General features: G+C 31.5%; 1 protein-coding gene across 1 annotated transcript in view; it reads left to right on the forward strand.

Annotated features, from left to right (window-relative positions):
* Nucleotides 1–3,222: 3,222 nt before the first annotated feature.
* Nucleotides 3,223–17,696, forward strand: part of LOC129228432 (nephrin-like) — a 347,783-nt gene continuing 333,309 nt past the window's right edge. Inside the window, exon 1 of the mRNA XM_054863113.1 lies at nucleotides 3,223–3,352. Coding sequence (XP_054719088.1) covers nucleotides 3,286–3,352 — 67 coding nt within the window. The 5' untranslated portion in view covers nucleotides 3,223–3,285. The remainder of the gene's footprint in view (nucleotides 3,353–17,696) is intronic.

Below are 17,696 nucleotides of genomic sequence, written 5' to 3' on the forward strand. Positions count from 1 at the left end.
CAGCTGGCTATAACAATGTAAATAAGCTATGAGAAGAATATTAAGACATCCATTTCGCAGATGAAAATCATTAAACTAGACCTCAATTACTTTCAGAAAAGAGAGTCAAGTTTCTTTATTACATTATTTCTTAATTATAGTGTCGTAAAAAAGTGGGTTTTGTAGAACTCTTTTTTTTCTGTCTTCTTTGTGATCTATACAGTACTAAAAAGCTCCAAAAAGGCAAGCTGCATTATTAATATTAACTAAGTATTCATGGTGTTTTGATAACGATTTAAAAAAAAAAAAAAAAAAAATATATATATATATATATATATATATATATATATATATATATATATATATATATATATATATATATATATATATATATATATATATATATATATATATATATATATATATATATATATATATATATATATATATATATATATATATATATATATATATATATATATATATATATATATATATGTGTGTGTGTGTGTGTGTGTGTGTGTGTGTGTGTGTTTGCGTGCGCAGTCTCCAACGGCGGCAAACTATTGGGGGAGTTGAATTTTGGTTTTTACAGCTTTTTCTTACATTTTCGAGCCAAATTATATTTAACATTTGGTTTTATGAAGCAACATCACTTTTTTTCATTAAAAACAATCGCTTTCGTCCAAATCGTGAAAATCGTTACAGTTAAACTGTTCATAACCAAATGTAAATTACTCCATCACAATAAATTAATATTGATTAAGTAACTAATATAAAAAGTTCGCATGCTCCAGTAAGCTTCATTGTATAATTTTTGGATTATTTAGGGTTTTTAATTAAAACGAAAGTTTTCTTATTCTTTTAAAATGAAGGAGGCTGCAGTTTTGAGATCAGCCTATGAACGCAAAATTGGCCTTTTTGCGTGCGTGTGTCTTTAAAGGAAAGCTTAATGTGTTATTAAAAAACAAAAACTAAGTAAATAAACATTTCAATGAGTATGGAATTTTATTTTAAAAAAAAACGCTTAGTTACGAAATGGGGTGATGTGTGTCTGTTTGTCTGCCAGCCCCCCCCCCCCCCACCCCCCAAAACACAGACAACAGCTTTTGAGGAAGTACGAACAACACTTGTCTGTTCACAGCTACGACAAAACGTTTCAAATATATTTTATCTAAGATTGTATTATACGTCAAGAAATTTCAATATTTGGCCCCTACTTGAAAATTTAAACCTTGTTATCTAAAAAAAAAGTAAACAAATCATCAGAAATTCAAACGTATTTTCTCTACATTTAGTTATTGACCTTACGAGTAGATCTGATTCCCCGAATTGGAAGAAGAAATATATCATTTGTTATATTTAGCTTAGTGCTTATCGGAGAAATTTGAATCCAAGATAAATTATGACTTATAGGAGGATTTGCTTTGACTAACTATTACGGGAAAGAATTTATGGTATAGAACACGTAACAGATTTTTTTTGCGTTCAAAAATGTTTTAAACATGCTCCTTCGAGGAAAATTCAATTATATAATCCTGTTATTTAAAACAATAACTAAAAAAAAATATAAAAAGTTATTGTAATGTATTTGAAATCCCTGAAAGATCATGAAAATTTAATTTTCAGAAAGTATTTAGTTTTGTGTTGATTCTATAAACAGAAAAGTTTCAAACAATAAAAAAAAAAAGTCAAATAACAGAAACAGGAAAAAAAAAAATTCTTGACGAAAGTAATGAAATGATTGATTGATTCAGAAACAAAGCTTCATTTTCATTCAAAAGAGCAGCAGTATTTATTTATTTTTAAATCTAAATGAGCATAATTCTGAAAAGACGCTGAAGTGTTATGTTTTTTAAGGTAAACAAACACTTATTTTTTTTTTCATTTAAGTTTGCTTAAGTTTTTCTTTTTTTTAATGTTTCGAGGAATTTACCCTTTTCGAAGCTGAAAATTTTGTTTCTAACGTTGAAAAATGGCTTTAAAAAATAATCTAAACGAATTAAAATATCAACGAGTTTTGAGCACACAAACTAGAAGCAATAATAGTCATTTGTGTGAAAATTTTGGCACAAACTGCCTGTCTGGTGTTAATCCCAAATAATATCTTGAAACTGGAGACCACAAAACGCAGTTCTCAGCTGTTTTTTGTTGCGTTAGGGGTCGTTATTTCTAAACGCAACCCTGCGTTAGCGCTTAAATGAGAAATAAAATTTATTAAACTAATGTAAACACTATTTTGAGTACGCAAAATTAAGTAAATAAAAGGATAACGTTGGAAAATAAAGAAGAGTTTGTGTAAGTATGAAGTGAAAAAACATATTTTTTAAAAGCACATGTATGTTTGTAACGCGTATAAAGCTTCCTAAAGAATTTTAATTTAAAAAAATGCAAAATTAAAATTTGAAGAGAAGCAAACATTGACTGTTTGGGTAGTGAGTTTTAAAAGTTTTAAGATGTGTAACGAAAACTACTGATCGTCCTCCTCCTTATCTAATGCCGGCTGGAAAACAAAGATTTCATCCCTTCAAACGAGCCACTAGAGGACGCTGCCCTACAGAGAGCCGAAATCTGCTGCAAAGAGTAAAGAAAGCAACGATAGCAATCGAATAATTTTTTGATAACTGTTTTTTTAAAACCTACTTACTAAAGATGATCATGACAAGTTTAATCTAGTTAGGGTTTAAATTCAAATTCAAATTGTATGCATGTGTAGATAATGAACGTTAACAGCAAATATAACTGCCTAACTGCGAACGATAGGAAAAGCCGGGTATGCAGTTACTTATTTTAATCACCGACAGAGGGCGCAGGCCACTCAAGGCCTCCCGTCTTCGTGAAGTCAACTTCTCCGCAATATTAGTTCACGCGCTGCGGCCTAGTCGGCAACTCCAGAGAACTGTTGGCGGCCCTCTGCCCAGTCCACCCCCCTGTCTTTTCTAAAAGTGTTTCAAAAGGAATAAACCCCGCGCAAGTTTGTTCGCAAGACTGGTGTGTTTCTTTTTCTCTTCCAATGTGCTTCCAAGTCAGATTTAAACTTGTCGCTGACCTTATAAACAAGCTGGAGGATTGTGTCTCGTAAATTAGTGGCTGTGTGTACATAAATTTCATAAAGAGGAGCAGTGTTTTCCGCGGGTTTCTGTTTCGCTCAATCTCTATTTTTGTTTTTCATTTCTAAGGATGGTTTTCATTCGCGCTTCGTTCACTGCTCCAGTAGTGCTCTGGACTTTTGAAGAGAGAATTTTAAATTAGTGCTTCATTGATGTCCATCAATTCTTGACGGAACATTGATGCTTTTACGTCAACATGAGAGCGGCTATATGCTGGAAGTGTGTATTTCTAATCATCGCTGCGGCTTGCTACGGAATTAAAGGTCAGATTCTTTTTTATTTCTTTGGTCTAAATAATGTGCCTCTTTTTTTTTTTGCTAAGTTCTTCATTTCAGCAAAAAGTTGCGGTTTGCATACAATCTTTAATCTAAATGTACTGTTCAAAATGCTTTTATATTTGTAGAGACAAGTTATCCGAGAGAGCATAAAATTGTGACTCAGTACACGGTCTTTAGTCTAAATAACATGGCGAGAAATAATTCAAAGAGACGAGTTCTCCGTGAAAGCAAAAAGTTGCGATTTAGTTCTCAGCAGTGTAAATGATATGACCAAAAATGTATGTATTTTTAATGAGACAAATTTTGTATGTAATGATTAAGTTAATATTGAGAATACAATAAATAATCACTTATTACTAATTAATAATCCTGCCACAATTTTGAGAACAATTTACAATCTCAGCTGTTCATAGGAGAAGCAAAAAAATTTCTTAAATATGTCTCAGAAAATATTTTTTCCCCTATATAGTTGCTTCACATATTCGTGACTCTTTTAAATATACAAATATTTCAAAATTAAAACTGAAGAGTTATTTGCCTATGCAAATAAATATAATGTCGCGGTATTAAAGAAGCAGTTGTACGCATTGAACTGATTTAACATGTAGAAGCTAAAAAGTACTTCTTAAGTACGACTGAGATGATGAATTGATCTAATTAATATTTGTCACAAATTATATTTATCTCGTCTTCAACGAATTAAAAGAACGAAAGTACAACACTAAACAAATACTAAACTGATAAAATTTTTCGAAAAACAATATATATATATATATATATATATATATATATATATATATATATATATATATATATATATATATATATATATATATATATATATATATATATATATATATATATACATATATATATATATATAGTACTAGAAACTATAAAAATTAAGCATGCAATCATGCATTGAAAAATACATCGCTCACTATAATTCCTCTTCAGAAAATTGCAGCTATTCCATCAGTAGTGAATTTACAGGTTTGGACCGCAATGAATTTTCGGGGGTCTCCACATGGGAAGCAATGGGGTGTACGTCAGCAATACGGCACGGTCGGAGAAGAGGCGCGGTATGAAAAAATTCAAACGAAACTTATTTTTAATTTAAATTTCACCTTACTTCAAGTTTTTCCGCAGCATGATACGGCAAAAATGTGGGGAGTATGTGGTGGCCCTTTTACCTCATATTATTACAATCAATAATGAAGAAAGAGATCGTATTCGGAAAAATATTATTTGCCAGCTAGAACTCTCTGGGAAGTCACGGGAGGTGACCGAGACCTTCCATTTATAAATTCATTCGGAAACATTTACCTCTTGATTCGGCCATTTGGTATCAAGGGCGGATCCAGAAAGCCTTCAAGGAGAGGGCGATTAATTTCAGATGTCCTTTTATTAATTTCCAAACCTCCGCTTTCTAACATCGTGGAAGATCATCTTGAATAAGGGGTTTTTTTTTCCTTATCTCTTCCTAGAACTTCCGTTTCTATAAAATTCGGAAAGTGTGTACTGAACCCCATCCCTTATCTTAACATCAAATGTGTAGCTTAGTTTTCAAGACCTCAATTCTGAAAAAATTCAGAGGGAGAGCCCTCTTTTTCGAAATATTATTAAAGATCGCCTAACATAAAGTTTTTGGAAGTTCAGTATATCGAAAATATGCCGTGAGAGTTCAAGTATGGCAGCTCTGGGAGGGGGCGTTTGCCCCCATCGCCCCTCCCTTAGATTTTCCTGTCCCTGTTTGGAATCATAATTGCAATATTGCAATTTGTAAAAGATCGAATGCTCCTTTTTATTAGATTTATGTGTTATATCGTTAGATTGGTGCATACCCGGTCTTTTTTTTCAATCGGCAAACTTTGAATTTCTGCTCAGTGAACCAAGAATTTCCGCTCTTCGCAAAAATTTAAGTTCGGGTTATCCTTTTTTGTCTGCCAAAAATTCGACTTCTTAAAATCATTTAAAAATATTTCAGAGTCATTCAACTCACTTGTCCTTCACCGGACGCCACACTTCACTATTAAGGCACCACATCTAAAATTTTATAAACGGATGTAAGCTGATTAGAAAAATGTGACGTTTAAATTAGAGTGATACTGCTAACGCAGTGTAATTTCTGACGACTTTTTAAATAATACTTTTTTTTAAAAATATAACTCCTGAATTACTTTAAATTTTTCGAGTAAAACCCTTAATTTACTGTAGGGGAAAATATTTTTAAGTATGGTAAACACACTAGTAGTGGCCAGTGCTTCAGTAGTGGTTACTTCAAGGTTTAAAACGCACTAGTAGTGGTCACTCTGAAGTATTGAATATACCTTGCCTCGCGTCCAATCTTCGAGTTGAACCGAACCATTGCTTCGGTCACTCGTCTGGTCTGCTAATTCTATATTAGCTACCAGTTTGTTTCGCACTCTTGTCTTCCTTAAGAGGTTTTCCATCTCCAGCTCAGTCACTTTCCTATGCTGGGCTGATGAGTGCTAATAAGCACGAAACTGCAGTCCTCGGCTGGAAATGACTGAGCTGGCGGTAAATTTCTGCATTAGCCCTGGCTAATGGGCGGTAATTTATTGAATATATTTTAAAACTGTTTGTCTATAATATTAAATTGCCCATTTTGAAACTCAATGAGAGTGTATTACAGCCCAACTTTTTCTAAATCGTCTTATTTTCCAAAAATTTCAGAATTTCAAATTTGATCTAGTAGTGGCTACTAAAAAATCTGAAAATTTCAGTAGTGGCCATCTAACATTCTCCCACCCAAAGAATTTAAATTACTTACTTTAATTTCAAATAACTGATGAATAATATAGATTCAGTATGATAGTTGCATTAAGTATTAATATATTAATCACGTTATTATTGTTCATTTCTTTCTTCAAAGCATATAAGTTACCTTGAAGTGGCCACTACTGAAGCACTGGCCACTACTGGTGTTTTACATTACTGTTTAATAGTTTTAAAAAAATTTAAATATTATTTGAACCAGGATATATCATTTTTTGAAATATGACTCCTAAATTACTTTAAATTTCTCGAAAGAAAATTGTAAGTGAATTTAATTTGAGAGAATGTAATTTTCTGCAATATTAGTACAACATATTGCATGAAAGTGACGCATTAAGAATAAAGACAAACAAAACAAAAATTGAGGTGTTACTACATGAAATATCCAATTTATTAATTTTCACAACTGATGTTCAGTCAGCTTATTTTAAAGAGCAGAATACGGGTGCTCTTAAATTATAATGCAAAAATACGAGTAATTCAAGATTTTAGGACATAATATATATATTTCTGGTTCTCATGTATTTCCTCCTACGCTAAAAAATTATTCACTTTATTAGTTTTTTCCAATCATCACATGATTTCTAAAAATGTCATGCCCATGCTTTAACTTTTTTTTTTGTACAAAAATTGACGGTTAGAGTAATGTTAATTAAGTTAATTCTTCATATGTAAATGTTCTTCTCTATGCTTTACCTTTAGCCTGGTGCTTTAAGATTATCTTATCATTTTCGTAAAGAATAAAAGTCTTAAATTACGAGGCTACCAATAACAAACAAAAAAAAAAAAAACGCTACTACGTATAACGCGTCTGCTTAATACAAGTAATTAACTAAAATTCTGTTGTATTGAAATTTTTGAATCAGAAAAAAAAAATATTCCTTGAGAATTGTCACATACATCTACAATGCTTTGTACTGGAATTTATTTTAATCACAATAATGCGTTCTCATGAAGCAATTCAGTGGTGAAGTACATAGTAATTTTAGAGGACTGATATACAAAATTTCGGATCTTGAATAACAAAGTTAAAAATAAAAAGAATAATTAAAGAAGCAATAAAAACAAAAAGTGCAGAAACGTAATAAGCAGAGATGCGTTGGAACACAGCTACATGCTTTTAAATCAGAATGTTCCAATACGGGACGTGATTGTGAAATACTGAAGTTTCATCTATATATTTTTTATCGATGGTTGAAAGATCAGACATAAAACATCTTAACCGTTTGAAACATCGGAAATTGGAGCTGAATTTAAATGTCACCCTTTTTCCCTAAGTGAATGCAATCCTTACATCAATAGAGCAGTCTACAGGTTATTACCAAAATATTATTCATTTAAAACTTTTTAAAAGGAAAGCTCGTTTTATGTGTCTATCGTCGACAAGGATTTATGTAACATACTCAAGATCTTATGTCTAATACTTTTCGAAACAGCTAAGAAGTAACCGCATACAAACTGTTTCGAGCAGCAGAATTGACTCTACACCGCAACATAAAGGATTTTTGGGGTTTTACTTACGTCTTTACCTTAGAATAGGCGATTCAAGATCATTATATGACTCTTTTATCGTAAATCGTTGCTATAGTTACGTCGAAATAACATGGTATCATTTTTCGTCAGACGCAAAGCCTCAACTCTAGTAGTAAGTAACAAAAGAGGAATATTTGCAGAATGTCCTCTTTTACAATGATTACATGTAGAGATGGCTGTCGGTTTTTGCAGGGTGCTGCGCCCTGGTGCATTTTTAATTGCGTCCTGTTGCTCTTTCGAGTATTGTGAATGTGTGCTGAACTGTGTACTGTGACCCTTTTAAGTACGCTCTGTGGCCATTTTAAGTGCACCCTATGGCCCAGTTCTTTTTTCTTTTGGTGCACCTTGTTGCCTTTTGGTTTGCTCTGTGGTTCTTTCGCGTGGTCTCTTAGCCCTTTTATTGCACCCTGCGGCCCTGTTTTTCTTTCAATGGGCTTTTGCCCGTTCTGTTTGTTCTGCTGTTCTTTTGAATACTGTGACTGTGTACTGAACTGTGAACTGTGACCCTTTTAAGTATGCTCTGTGGCCGTTTTAAGTGCAACCTATGGCCTTTTTTTTCTTTTGGTGCACCCTTGCCTTTTGGTTTGCTCTGTGGTTCTTTCGAGTGGTCTCTGTGGCCCTTTTAATTGCCCTCTGCGGCCCTGTTTTCCTTTCGGAGGGCCTTTTGCCCGTTCGGTTTGTTCTGCTGTTCTTTTGAGTGGTCTGTGTGGTCCTTTCGAGTAGGTTCAGTTGCTTATTTAAGTGTGCCTTGAAGTCATCTCAAAAGTGACTGTTACTCAAAGCACACTGAAACCTTTTTTTGATTTACACCATTTTAACTCATAAAGAGCCCTGTTGTGTTCGGTCAAGTACTATTTTCGCCCCGACTGCAATTTTACAAGCAATGCCTTTTATTTCCAGAATTTGTAAGTGGCAAGTTTCGATTGCTTTTCAATACAACCAAAAACGCAACTCTAAGTGATTCAATTCAGAAGTATATATCTGTCAATATAATTATAAAATTTTTTGATTGACCTTTACTCAGACTTGCATTTTTGTGTACAAGTATGTGACCAAAAATGATTAATGCTGAAGGTTTTTTTCTTTTAATTATGAGGTTTTCTCTTGTACTGCATCCGAAGCTGGAACATTTCCCGCATAGAAGATGGACTAGTCAAGTTTGACGCATCTTTTGTTTTGGGTTTCCATGTAAAAAAAAACATAAAAGCTGTAGAACAAAGAATTAATTGTTTATCTCTTTAACTCTAATTGAAATTTATAATGAAAATTATTAAAATATTTCATTATTTTGTCTAATAGGATAATAAAAAATATATAAAAGCTACAAATACATAAAAGCTGCAAAACAAATATTTTTGTTTATGTCTTACTCTCTTATGAAATTTATTAAAAAAATTAAAATGTTACATTATTTTGTAAAATGCGATTATAAAAAATATAAAAGAAAATAATGCCTGTTGTACTAAAATTGATTAAAAAAGCATTTAAGTTGTTCATTTGGAAAAAGCAAAATAATTATTTGAAAGTGAATTTGAGCGATTTAATGGTTCTATTGCAATTTCTGGTTCGGTCACATAAAATGCATTAGCTAATTGTTTGTCTGCTTGTATTCGCTTTATCAGAGAAGAGATTAATTTTTCTTCTTGGTGCAAGCCATTGTAAAACTAAGTGGTTTGGAACGTTTAAGCAATTAGGACATAACATTATTCTCACGATCATTGATTATTTTTTTTAATTATCGAATCAATAATACTAAAAAGTATTATGATTAGCTTTTTTTTATATCGTCCAACCCTTTTTTTTCAAGTCAAATGGTACAGAATGTTTTGTGAGTAATAAAATTTGATTAACTGCTACAGTAGAACTTGGATTATCCGAGATAATGGGGGGGGGGGGTTGCCGACGGTTGCTTCCTTCAGTCAAAATTGCTACTTTTAGTCACTGAAATTGATAGAACAAGCAAAGAAAAAACATGAAGCGAGAAAAACTTTCATTTTCAATACACTTAATTTTTAATTAATTTTTTAAATGTCCGATTTTGAAAATAATGCTGGATCTTTATGACGTCACAAATGATGTACTTGGGTGCATCTGTCCACCGTGTTTCTACGTTATAATAATCAAGAAGCGAATTAAATACTATGTTCTGTGAATGGCATTAGTAAATGTAATTTCATCATTTGTGATGTCATCGGCGGAAGCGTAAACAATGAAAGCGCCCCGATTTTATTATTATTATTAAATATTAAACTTAGTCAAATTGTTTAAAAAATATTCAAATCCTATGATTTTTAGCATGCTCTTTCAGAAAAAAATACTTTAAAAATTTTGGAAACGACCCCATTGGAACCGCTGGTGCCTCGAATGTCGGAACTCTCGGTTAACAGAAACTTCATATAACACTTCTCATGATTTCAATTTTTTTTAAATGTATTTGTTAAAAATACTTTAGAGTATTTTTAAAAGACGAAATGAGTATATAAAAAGCAATATTTTACATTTAAAAAAAGAAAATGGAAAATAAATTGTTGTGAGTTTTAAAAAGTCAATTGATTTTTTTTTAAGAATACCAAGTTAAATATTGAAATATGCATTTCTAACATGATGTGTAAAAAACATAAATTTCCAGAAAATATTTTTATTTTCAAATTGAAAACTCTCTATTTTGTTAAATTTACATTATTTGTTAAAAAACATAGACTTTATTATTGGCTTGATTAACAGAAACCTCGGTTAATCGAAGGTCTACTGAATTTCTGTTCAGTTTCGTCAAAATATATGCAAACTGCATTTTTGAAAAATGCTAGACTCTTTATGTGATGAAATAAATATGAAACAGTGTTTATAGTATTAAACAACGTTACCATTAATACCAATCAAAGAGTATTTTCCTTCCTAAGATATTTACAAGAGTAATATTCTAGTTCCTTCTGTCAAGTGTCCATTCCTCTTCTAATTCTCTATCCCTCAAAACTCTTTTAATATCATCAATCTAGTTATTTCATTACCTTCTTTGCTTTATTTTTTGATTTAACCGTGATTTTGAGTAATCCTTCTGTCATATTAAAATATTTTGAGTTCTGTGCATTTTATAGTGAAAAGTATATTTTTCCACAACTCATGCAAACTACACTTTAAAACAAGTATACAGAATATGGTCAAAAACGACCTGAAGAAAAAAAATAGAACTCTTACAAAATGTTGCATTTCAGCACTATTAGCCGTATTTAGAATTCTAAGCGTGATGAGACCAATCTTCGAACTTTCGCATGGAACCCTGGGGTCATCCATAGAATTTCGAATGTCCAAAGGAGGAGTCAAGAGAAAAAGCTGACCTTTAAAAGAGAGTCCAGGGGTGATCCAACCCTTCCGTTCGGAGACATTTCTCCGATTCTATTGTTCGCTTCGCAGTTTTAATCTCTACGATTCTCTGATACGATCGATTCTGCGAGCGATTTTCACATCGATTGTATTATTTTTTTTATATTTTTTTAATCTTCGCTTTTCTCTCTCTGGCACTATACGGCATTGGAAGTCATTTCCTTTCCATTTCATTTTTTTGTGTTCGGCCGCACAGTGAAAGTTGGGGTTAAAGTTTCTGATGCGGAAAATATTTGAGAGAGTTGAGTTGTCGAGCTGAGTTTTTTTTTTTTTAAGGAACAGTTGGAGCGTAAGTATGACTACTAATTCTTCGGAATTGTCTTTTATTGTTCTTTGGAAAAGAACATAACTCTTTAACATTCCTCCAACAACTCAGTTTCAATTAAAGAATCTGGTTGCTCTATTTCCTACTGGAACTTTATTGACTTGAACTTATTATAGTATAACATTTCGTTTTAATATCGAATTTTTTTATGCTCGATAATTTTAATGCATTAATATTTTTTACATTAATTTACTAATTGAAGATGTAAGAAACAAGGAAGATTAAAGATATAATGCAATTTATAATTTGAAGTCTTTCACGTTGCAAGCGTAGATAATTTTACAAAAATTCCTTTGTTTAAATCTTACTAAGTTTTCATTTATTGATTTTTTTTTTTTTTACATTTATCATTCCTGAATGGAAACTATTTAACAAATATTTTTTTCGAAATCTAGATAGGAAATCAGAAACATTTTTACTTCCTAATAGTCCTGAGTGATAAAATGATATTGCCATGCCTAATTTCATATGACTTTTGCATTAAAATTGTCCCTTGAAATCAATAATTTATTTTTTTTTTTAAATTTTTTAATACAAGTAATAATATTGTCCATGAACATAAATAATCCTAGGTTTCTAGCTTTAGCTTCTTCACTAAATAATGAAGCACTTTTACGCTATAAAAGAGCGATTTCGTGAGCATTTTTTTCTCTTGGCAAAATTCTTCTGCGTGGTACAATGATATTTTCAAATCTTAATTAAAGCTGTAACTACAAAATTAGTCATATTCAATAGGTATATCATACTTTCTTAAAATGTTCATTAGTCTTAAATATTTTTTTCATCAGATTTATGTTTCCACAATCCTGTTTAGTTCAAACATGTGAGAAAATTCTTTCAAATTCTACTACGAATAACACATTTCTAAAGAAAGTAGTCAGATCTGAAAAGCTTATTTAGTATCGGAGTCATGATTTGACATTAGAGAAGGTCAGGAACAGATACTGGAGGGAGACAATGGGGCAATTGCCCATCACTGAAATCACGTATTATTAAAAATTACATGAATAGCGAATTAAAACTTAGAATTTTACAACTTTAGAAAAAAAATGTGTCCACCTTAGTCAAAAGCTGTACCCATGACTGGAGAAGCGTACATCAGTTCACTATAAAAACGATTCAGAAACGTTCCTGGAAAATATTGGGCAGCTGATGTGCCCAAATTAGCTATGTAAAGCTAGGACAGAATTGCAAGGAAGTAACAAAATTTTACTCACGTGCAATTCTTGTAAAACTACGTTGTCCTTGGACTTATTCGCGCCCTACTGGGGGGGGGGGGGTGCTTAATCAGTCTGGACGGGCCGTAAACGAACTGAAGCCGATACATTTTATAAATACGCTCAATTAATCTTTAAACTGGGAGCAAAAATATTTTTCACAACTGTGAGAAGTCTGCATTCGTGCAACTTGTAGCAAGTCAAGAAACGTTTTGACCATGATATTTGATTTTTCCAGGATGTAGATAAAAACCATTGAAATTCCGTAACGTTACACGAAAATAATCAGTAACATTTCGGAATTTTTTTAGTGCTCGATTCAAATTATGTATTCCTTGCAACAAATCGACTAAAAAAAAGGTGAAGTAACGTAACTATAACCCCACACGAAAAACTTAGTTACTACATGAATTCCTGCCACGTCTTCTGGACAATTTAATGAGACATCAAGACTTCATTGGAAGGCCCAAATGGAGAGGACTTCTACAGAACGAGTATCTGAATGCAGAAAACGAGTTTTTTGAGGTAACCATTCCTTCCTGGATTGACGCCTCCAGCAATCCCTCACATCTGCTACCAGAAGTCGTTGATGCCATGGGAGGCTCCTACACAGATTTTGCTCTTTTTTTAATCCTACTTTTCATTTCCGTTTTGAAATTCGGACGTTGTCTCCAGAGCAGATGCCACACGAATGTTTCATTTTTGCCTCATTAGTTTGTGCGATTTCTCAATGATTTTGATGACCTGAATCTTCAATGTTTAATGACGATCATTTTCTGTTGTTAAGTTTGAAAATTCGATTTTTACCTCGTTTCTTGAAGTTGAAGATAATACCTAGTTTAACTGGTTGGACATCCTGAAATCGACTATTCATTTAGTCATTAAAACAAAAAGTTTCCAATGTTATGTATGGAAATTAACTGTGTGTTCATCTAAGAAATAAAAAATTTAGTTGGCTTGATTTTTCAAAGAATTATCTTCCTGTAATCCGTTACTTATTCCTATTTTTGTAACCAGAAATTTCTGTCATCAGTTTTTTGTCGCATCTGACACTTAATTTACATGATTATTCAATAACTAGAAAATCGCCCGTCAAAATATGAGGGGTGAAAATTGCTTTTACATTTGAACAAAGTAATTGCCTGTTAGGTGATATTTTGATAGCTGAAATTTTAACCCGAACTCCAGTGGATAACGTTCATTGTTTACCACTTTTTCGTTTCTTCAGCCCTCTGAAATGACGCAGTCTTATCATTAAAACAGTTAAGTTACTGGATTAAGTTCAGCCCTGTCACAATAAAGCCTCTCCCTTCATTTTAAACATTACCGAAACATATTATCAAATTATCATGTCGTGGCGCGAGTTTCATTGTTGATGACGTCAGGAGCGTTACTCGATCATTTGCTATTTTATATATGAATATTTTCATTACTTATATGTGTTTAATTAGTGTCGTTTTTTTAAACCGAACTGTTCCCACTCCTCCATTTTTGACTTCTAATTGAAAATATTATATATTACTTGATTTTCCCATAGTTTCTAGGAAAAAACCATTCAATCTTCGCGATAAATTAAAACATATTTTTTCTACGTTCAGCAAGAAGGTGCTCAAAGTCTCATGGTTCTTCTCCGCAAATTTCATCCCTATGAAAAGAAAAAAAATGCTATTGTTGTATTTGAAAATATGTTTTTGGATTGTTGATAAACAATTATGAGACATATTTCAAAAATATGTGTTAGTAGTTTTCCTTCTAGTTTTCAACAGTTATTACAGGCTAAAATTATTTGCTTATCCCGTTTATTTTATCTTATTTATTTAATTATTTTTGCAATAATATGCTTGTAGTCTTTGAAGGAAAGTAAAAAACACATATGTTGTAAATATACAAGGCATTTTTCTTTTCCAATGATTTATTTAGAAATTGGCAAGGAAAAAAAATTAATGTCATCACGGCATTCGTATGAACGGTTACGTTATAAATTAAGCTTGCTAATAAACGGCAAATTCAACATTATGCCAAATTCCGAATATGTTTATCATTTATAAGAAAACAATGCAAAGTTTTAAATATTGTTCAGCAGAAGAAATTCTTTCACAATAATCAGCTGTATTATCATTTAATTACAACCAACAGGGTATGTTAGAAACGCAACTTTCTTGAATGTTGTATTTTCGACCGCACTCTTTATATTTAGCCCAATATCCCGTGCAATAATATTAGTATCATTGGGTTAAACAATAATTTTAATACATTATAGTGTAGAAAGTTATTTTTTATTGTAAGATACTAGTACAACTTATTTCTTACACTAAAATTATTCTATCATTGTTTCACCAACTAGTACTTGTTTATCAAATCGTCTCAACTAAATTATGGGATTGACTTTTGTTACGAAAAAATTATGTTCTGGTTTATTTTAAAAGAAAATATTTTTGATCAAACAATTTGCAAGGTGTTTCTCTAAATAGTAATAAATTTAATTTATGTTTTTAAAAGTCAGACTATTATTTTTTACAAATATACGCGAAATACTATATTAGCTTAGTTCAAATGTTTAGAAGAAAAATTTAACTTGAAATACATCATCAAAGAAGGCCTCATTTTTTTATAAAATTAAAACACTTATAAGCAATTAACGCTTCCCTCACCCAACGAATGCTTGAAATGAAACTTAATCTTTGACTAAAAAGTATACCTTTTTTATAAATTAAATCCTTCTTTTAACAAAGACGAAGAAAAAAATACCTTAAGTAAACATAATAAAAATAACTTCCTTATCCAATTACACATGTTGCCATTCTCATAATATGTAACCACAAACATAAGCCTAGAAAAGGAAGGTTTTTTTACCCTTGCTTCTATGTGTAATCTCCTATTTCAGATGCAAAAATTGTGTGATTTAGCTCTCTTATCGTGGTAACGCTCAATCTGAAAAAACTTCAAAAAAAGCGTGATATTCTCTAGACGGAAGGTCGTGACATGATTTATTTTTGTTTCTGCTACGCCATCTAACGGTGGCACGGAATAAAAAAAAAATATCGTCTCGATGACTGGAATACCCATCTAGAGTGCTTTCAACCCTCCCGAACCACCATCTACAAAAACTCCATTTTTTTTTTCTATCTCCATCTTGTTTTTCTTAGCCGTTCGTTATCCTGAAACAGTGAAACTAGTGTGTTCGAAGCACGTGTCGAATAACAGTGGGAAGCATATTTTTTTTAAGTAACAGTATTTTTACTTCTGGTTCAGTACAGAGATTCATCTCGCTCTTGTTTCAATCTTGATTTGTGTGAAATTGCGCCTTGTGCAATTTGCTCATCATATCAACTTAGTTTCACTTGATTTTCTAATTGCTAGTCATTTCTCTGATTGCATCTAAATGAGTCAGAGAATCTGATCTTTATATATTTAGCCCGGTTTTTGTACGCCTAGGATTTAATTTCACTTGCGTTTTCAAATCAGTCACGTGACGAGTGGATCGGATACGATTTTGTCCACGTGACTAGTTGAAAACGACATCGAGAGAAGTTCGATTGGTGTGAAAATTACATCAATTGGTTTTTATTGCTTTGACGACAGCCATTTCTAGCTGGTGTAATCCGTGCATTTTTGCATGTATCGATCCATCTGAATATGTTTTATACTGTAATTTACATTGCAGATTTTCTTAAAACAGTATTTTCGCTTTGTGTCTCTTGAAAAATCCAATTGATTTTGAAAATTAAATTTGTATATCTTTCAATATTCTGACGACTTTTCATGCTTTAAATGTGCCTAGTTAATGTGTCAAATGTATCACAAGGCAACGGATGGTTTTTTATTTATTGTTTTATTATGTTTATTTTTCGGTTATCTTATATACATGAATGTAAAAAAAAATAAAAAAAAAGAAAAGAAAAGAAAAAACTTACCTCTTATTTTCGTACTTTTGTAAATATTTAATATAAATATATTAATGTATATATATGTATCTTCGGACTTAGCGAATACTGATTATTAATTAACACTTTGTTGTTTATTCTTCGAAAAGAAACTAATTAAACTACTACTTCGAAACAAGTAGGAAAAAACCACATTATTAATATCATAACTTCCTTATACTTCACAGAAAAGTGTCACACATACTTTCTCGTTTATAATACTATGCTCTCGCACCGCCTATGATTGACAAAGTAATTATAAATCAAACTTGTACCCGGTAAACATAAAAAAAAGAAGTATAATTACTGCCCTTCACTACTGAAGCGCCACCTGGCTACAATTTCTGTTCCTTAGAAGAAGAAAGCTTGTTTGTTACCTTTAAAATATGATGCATCTAATGGGGGTTTAACAAAAGGTTTTGAGCAGCAGTGTAGATCATTTTTCAAAATATTCTTTAAATTTCATTTTGAGCAACTTCTTTTCTTTTGCGATGGGCAGGAATTTAAGGTTCTTGGGATCTGTAGAAGTTTAAATTGCGTCCTATGAAATGTTGATTTGTTGTTGTTCTCACCTCTTATTATTGCTTGTGCTCTCGTATTCAGCTCCTTATTTTTACTTGGCGAAAAATAAATAAAAAATGAATCATGAAAATTAGTTTTTTTTTTTTCATTTTTATTTGAACTCCATTTGAAAAAATATATATATCTAACATTAATTGATTGAGTACTATTAGATTTTTGTTTACAATTGGAGATTCATATGGAAAATTTGTCGATTTTTCGATAGTCCGAATCTAGATAAAATTTGTGAGGAGAGCATTCAAATCAGTAATTATAGATATTTTGTATTTCCTCCTTTTTCTTCTTTACCAAATACATGTATATGTATTAACATTTTTGTGAAATTAAATATATTTTTCTATTAAAAAAAAAAACGTTCAGAATGAAGTAAATGATTAGCTATGGTATCTATAGTTTAATACAATTCTGATTACTAAATTTAAAAGGTGTTGAGGTTTCTTATTTCAACCTATAATTTGTAACTCCCTTTTTTACCTCCTTTGTTTTAAGAAATAATATCCCTCTCCATCGAATGATTGTTGAGTCTTTTTATTTGTTTTATGTTACATTTATTTACTTTACTAGTCAAA

The sequence above is a fragment of the Uloborus diversus genome, chromosome 8 (genome assembly GCF_026930045.1).
Source record: "Uloborus diversus isolate 005 chromosome 8, Udiv.v.3.1, whole genome shotgun sequence".
Lineage (NCBI taxonomy): Eukaryota > Metazoa > Arthropoda > Arachnida > Araneae > Uloboridae > Uloborus > Uloborus diversus.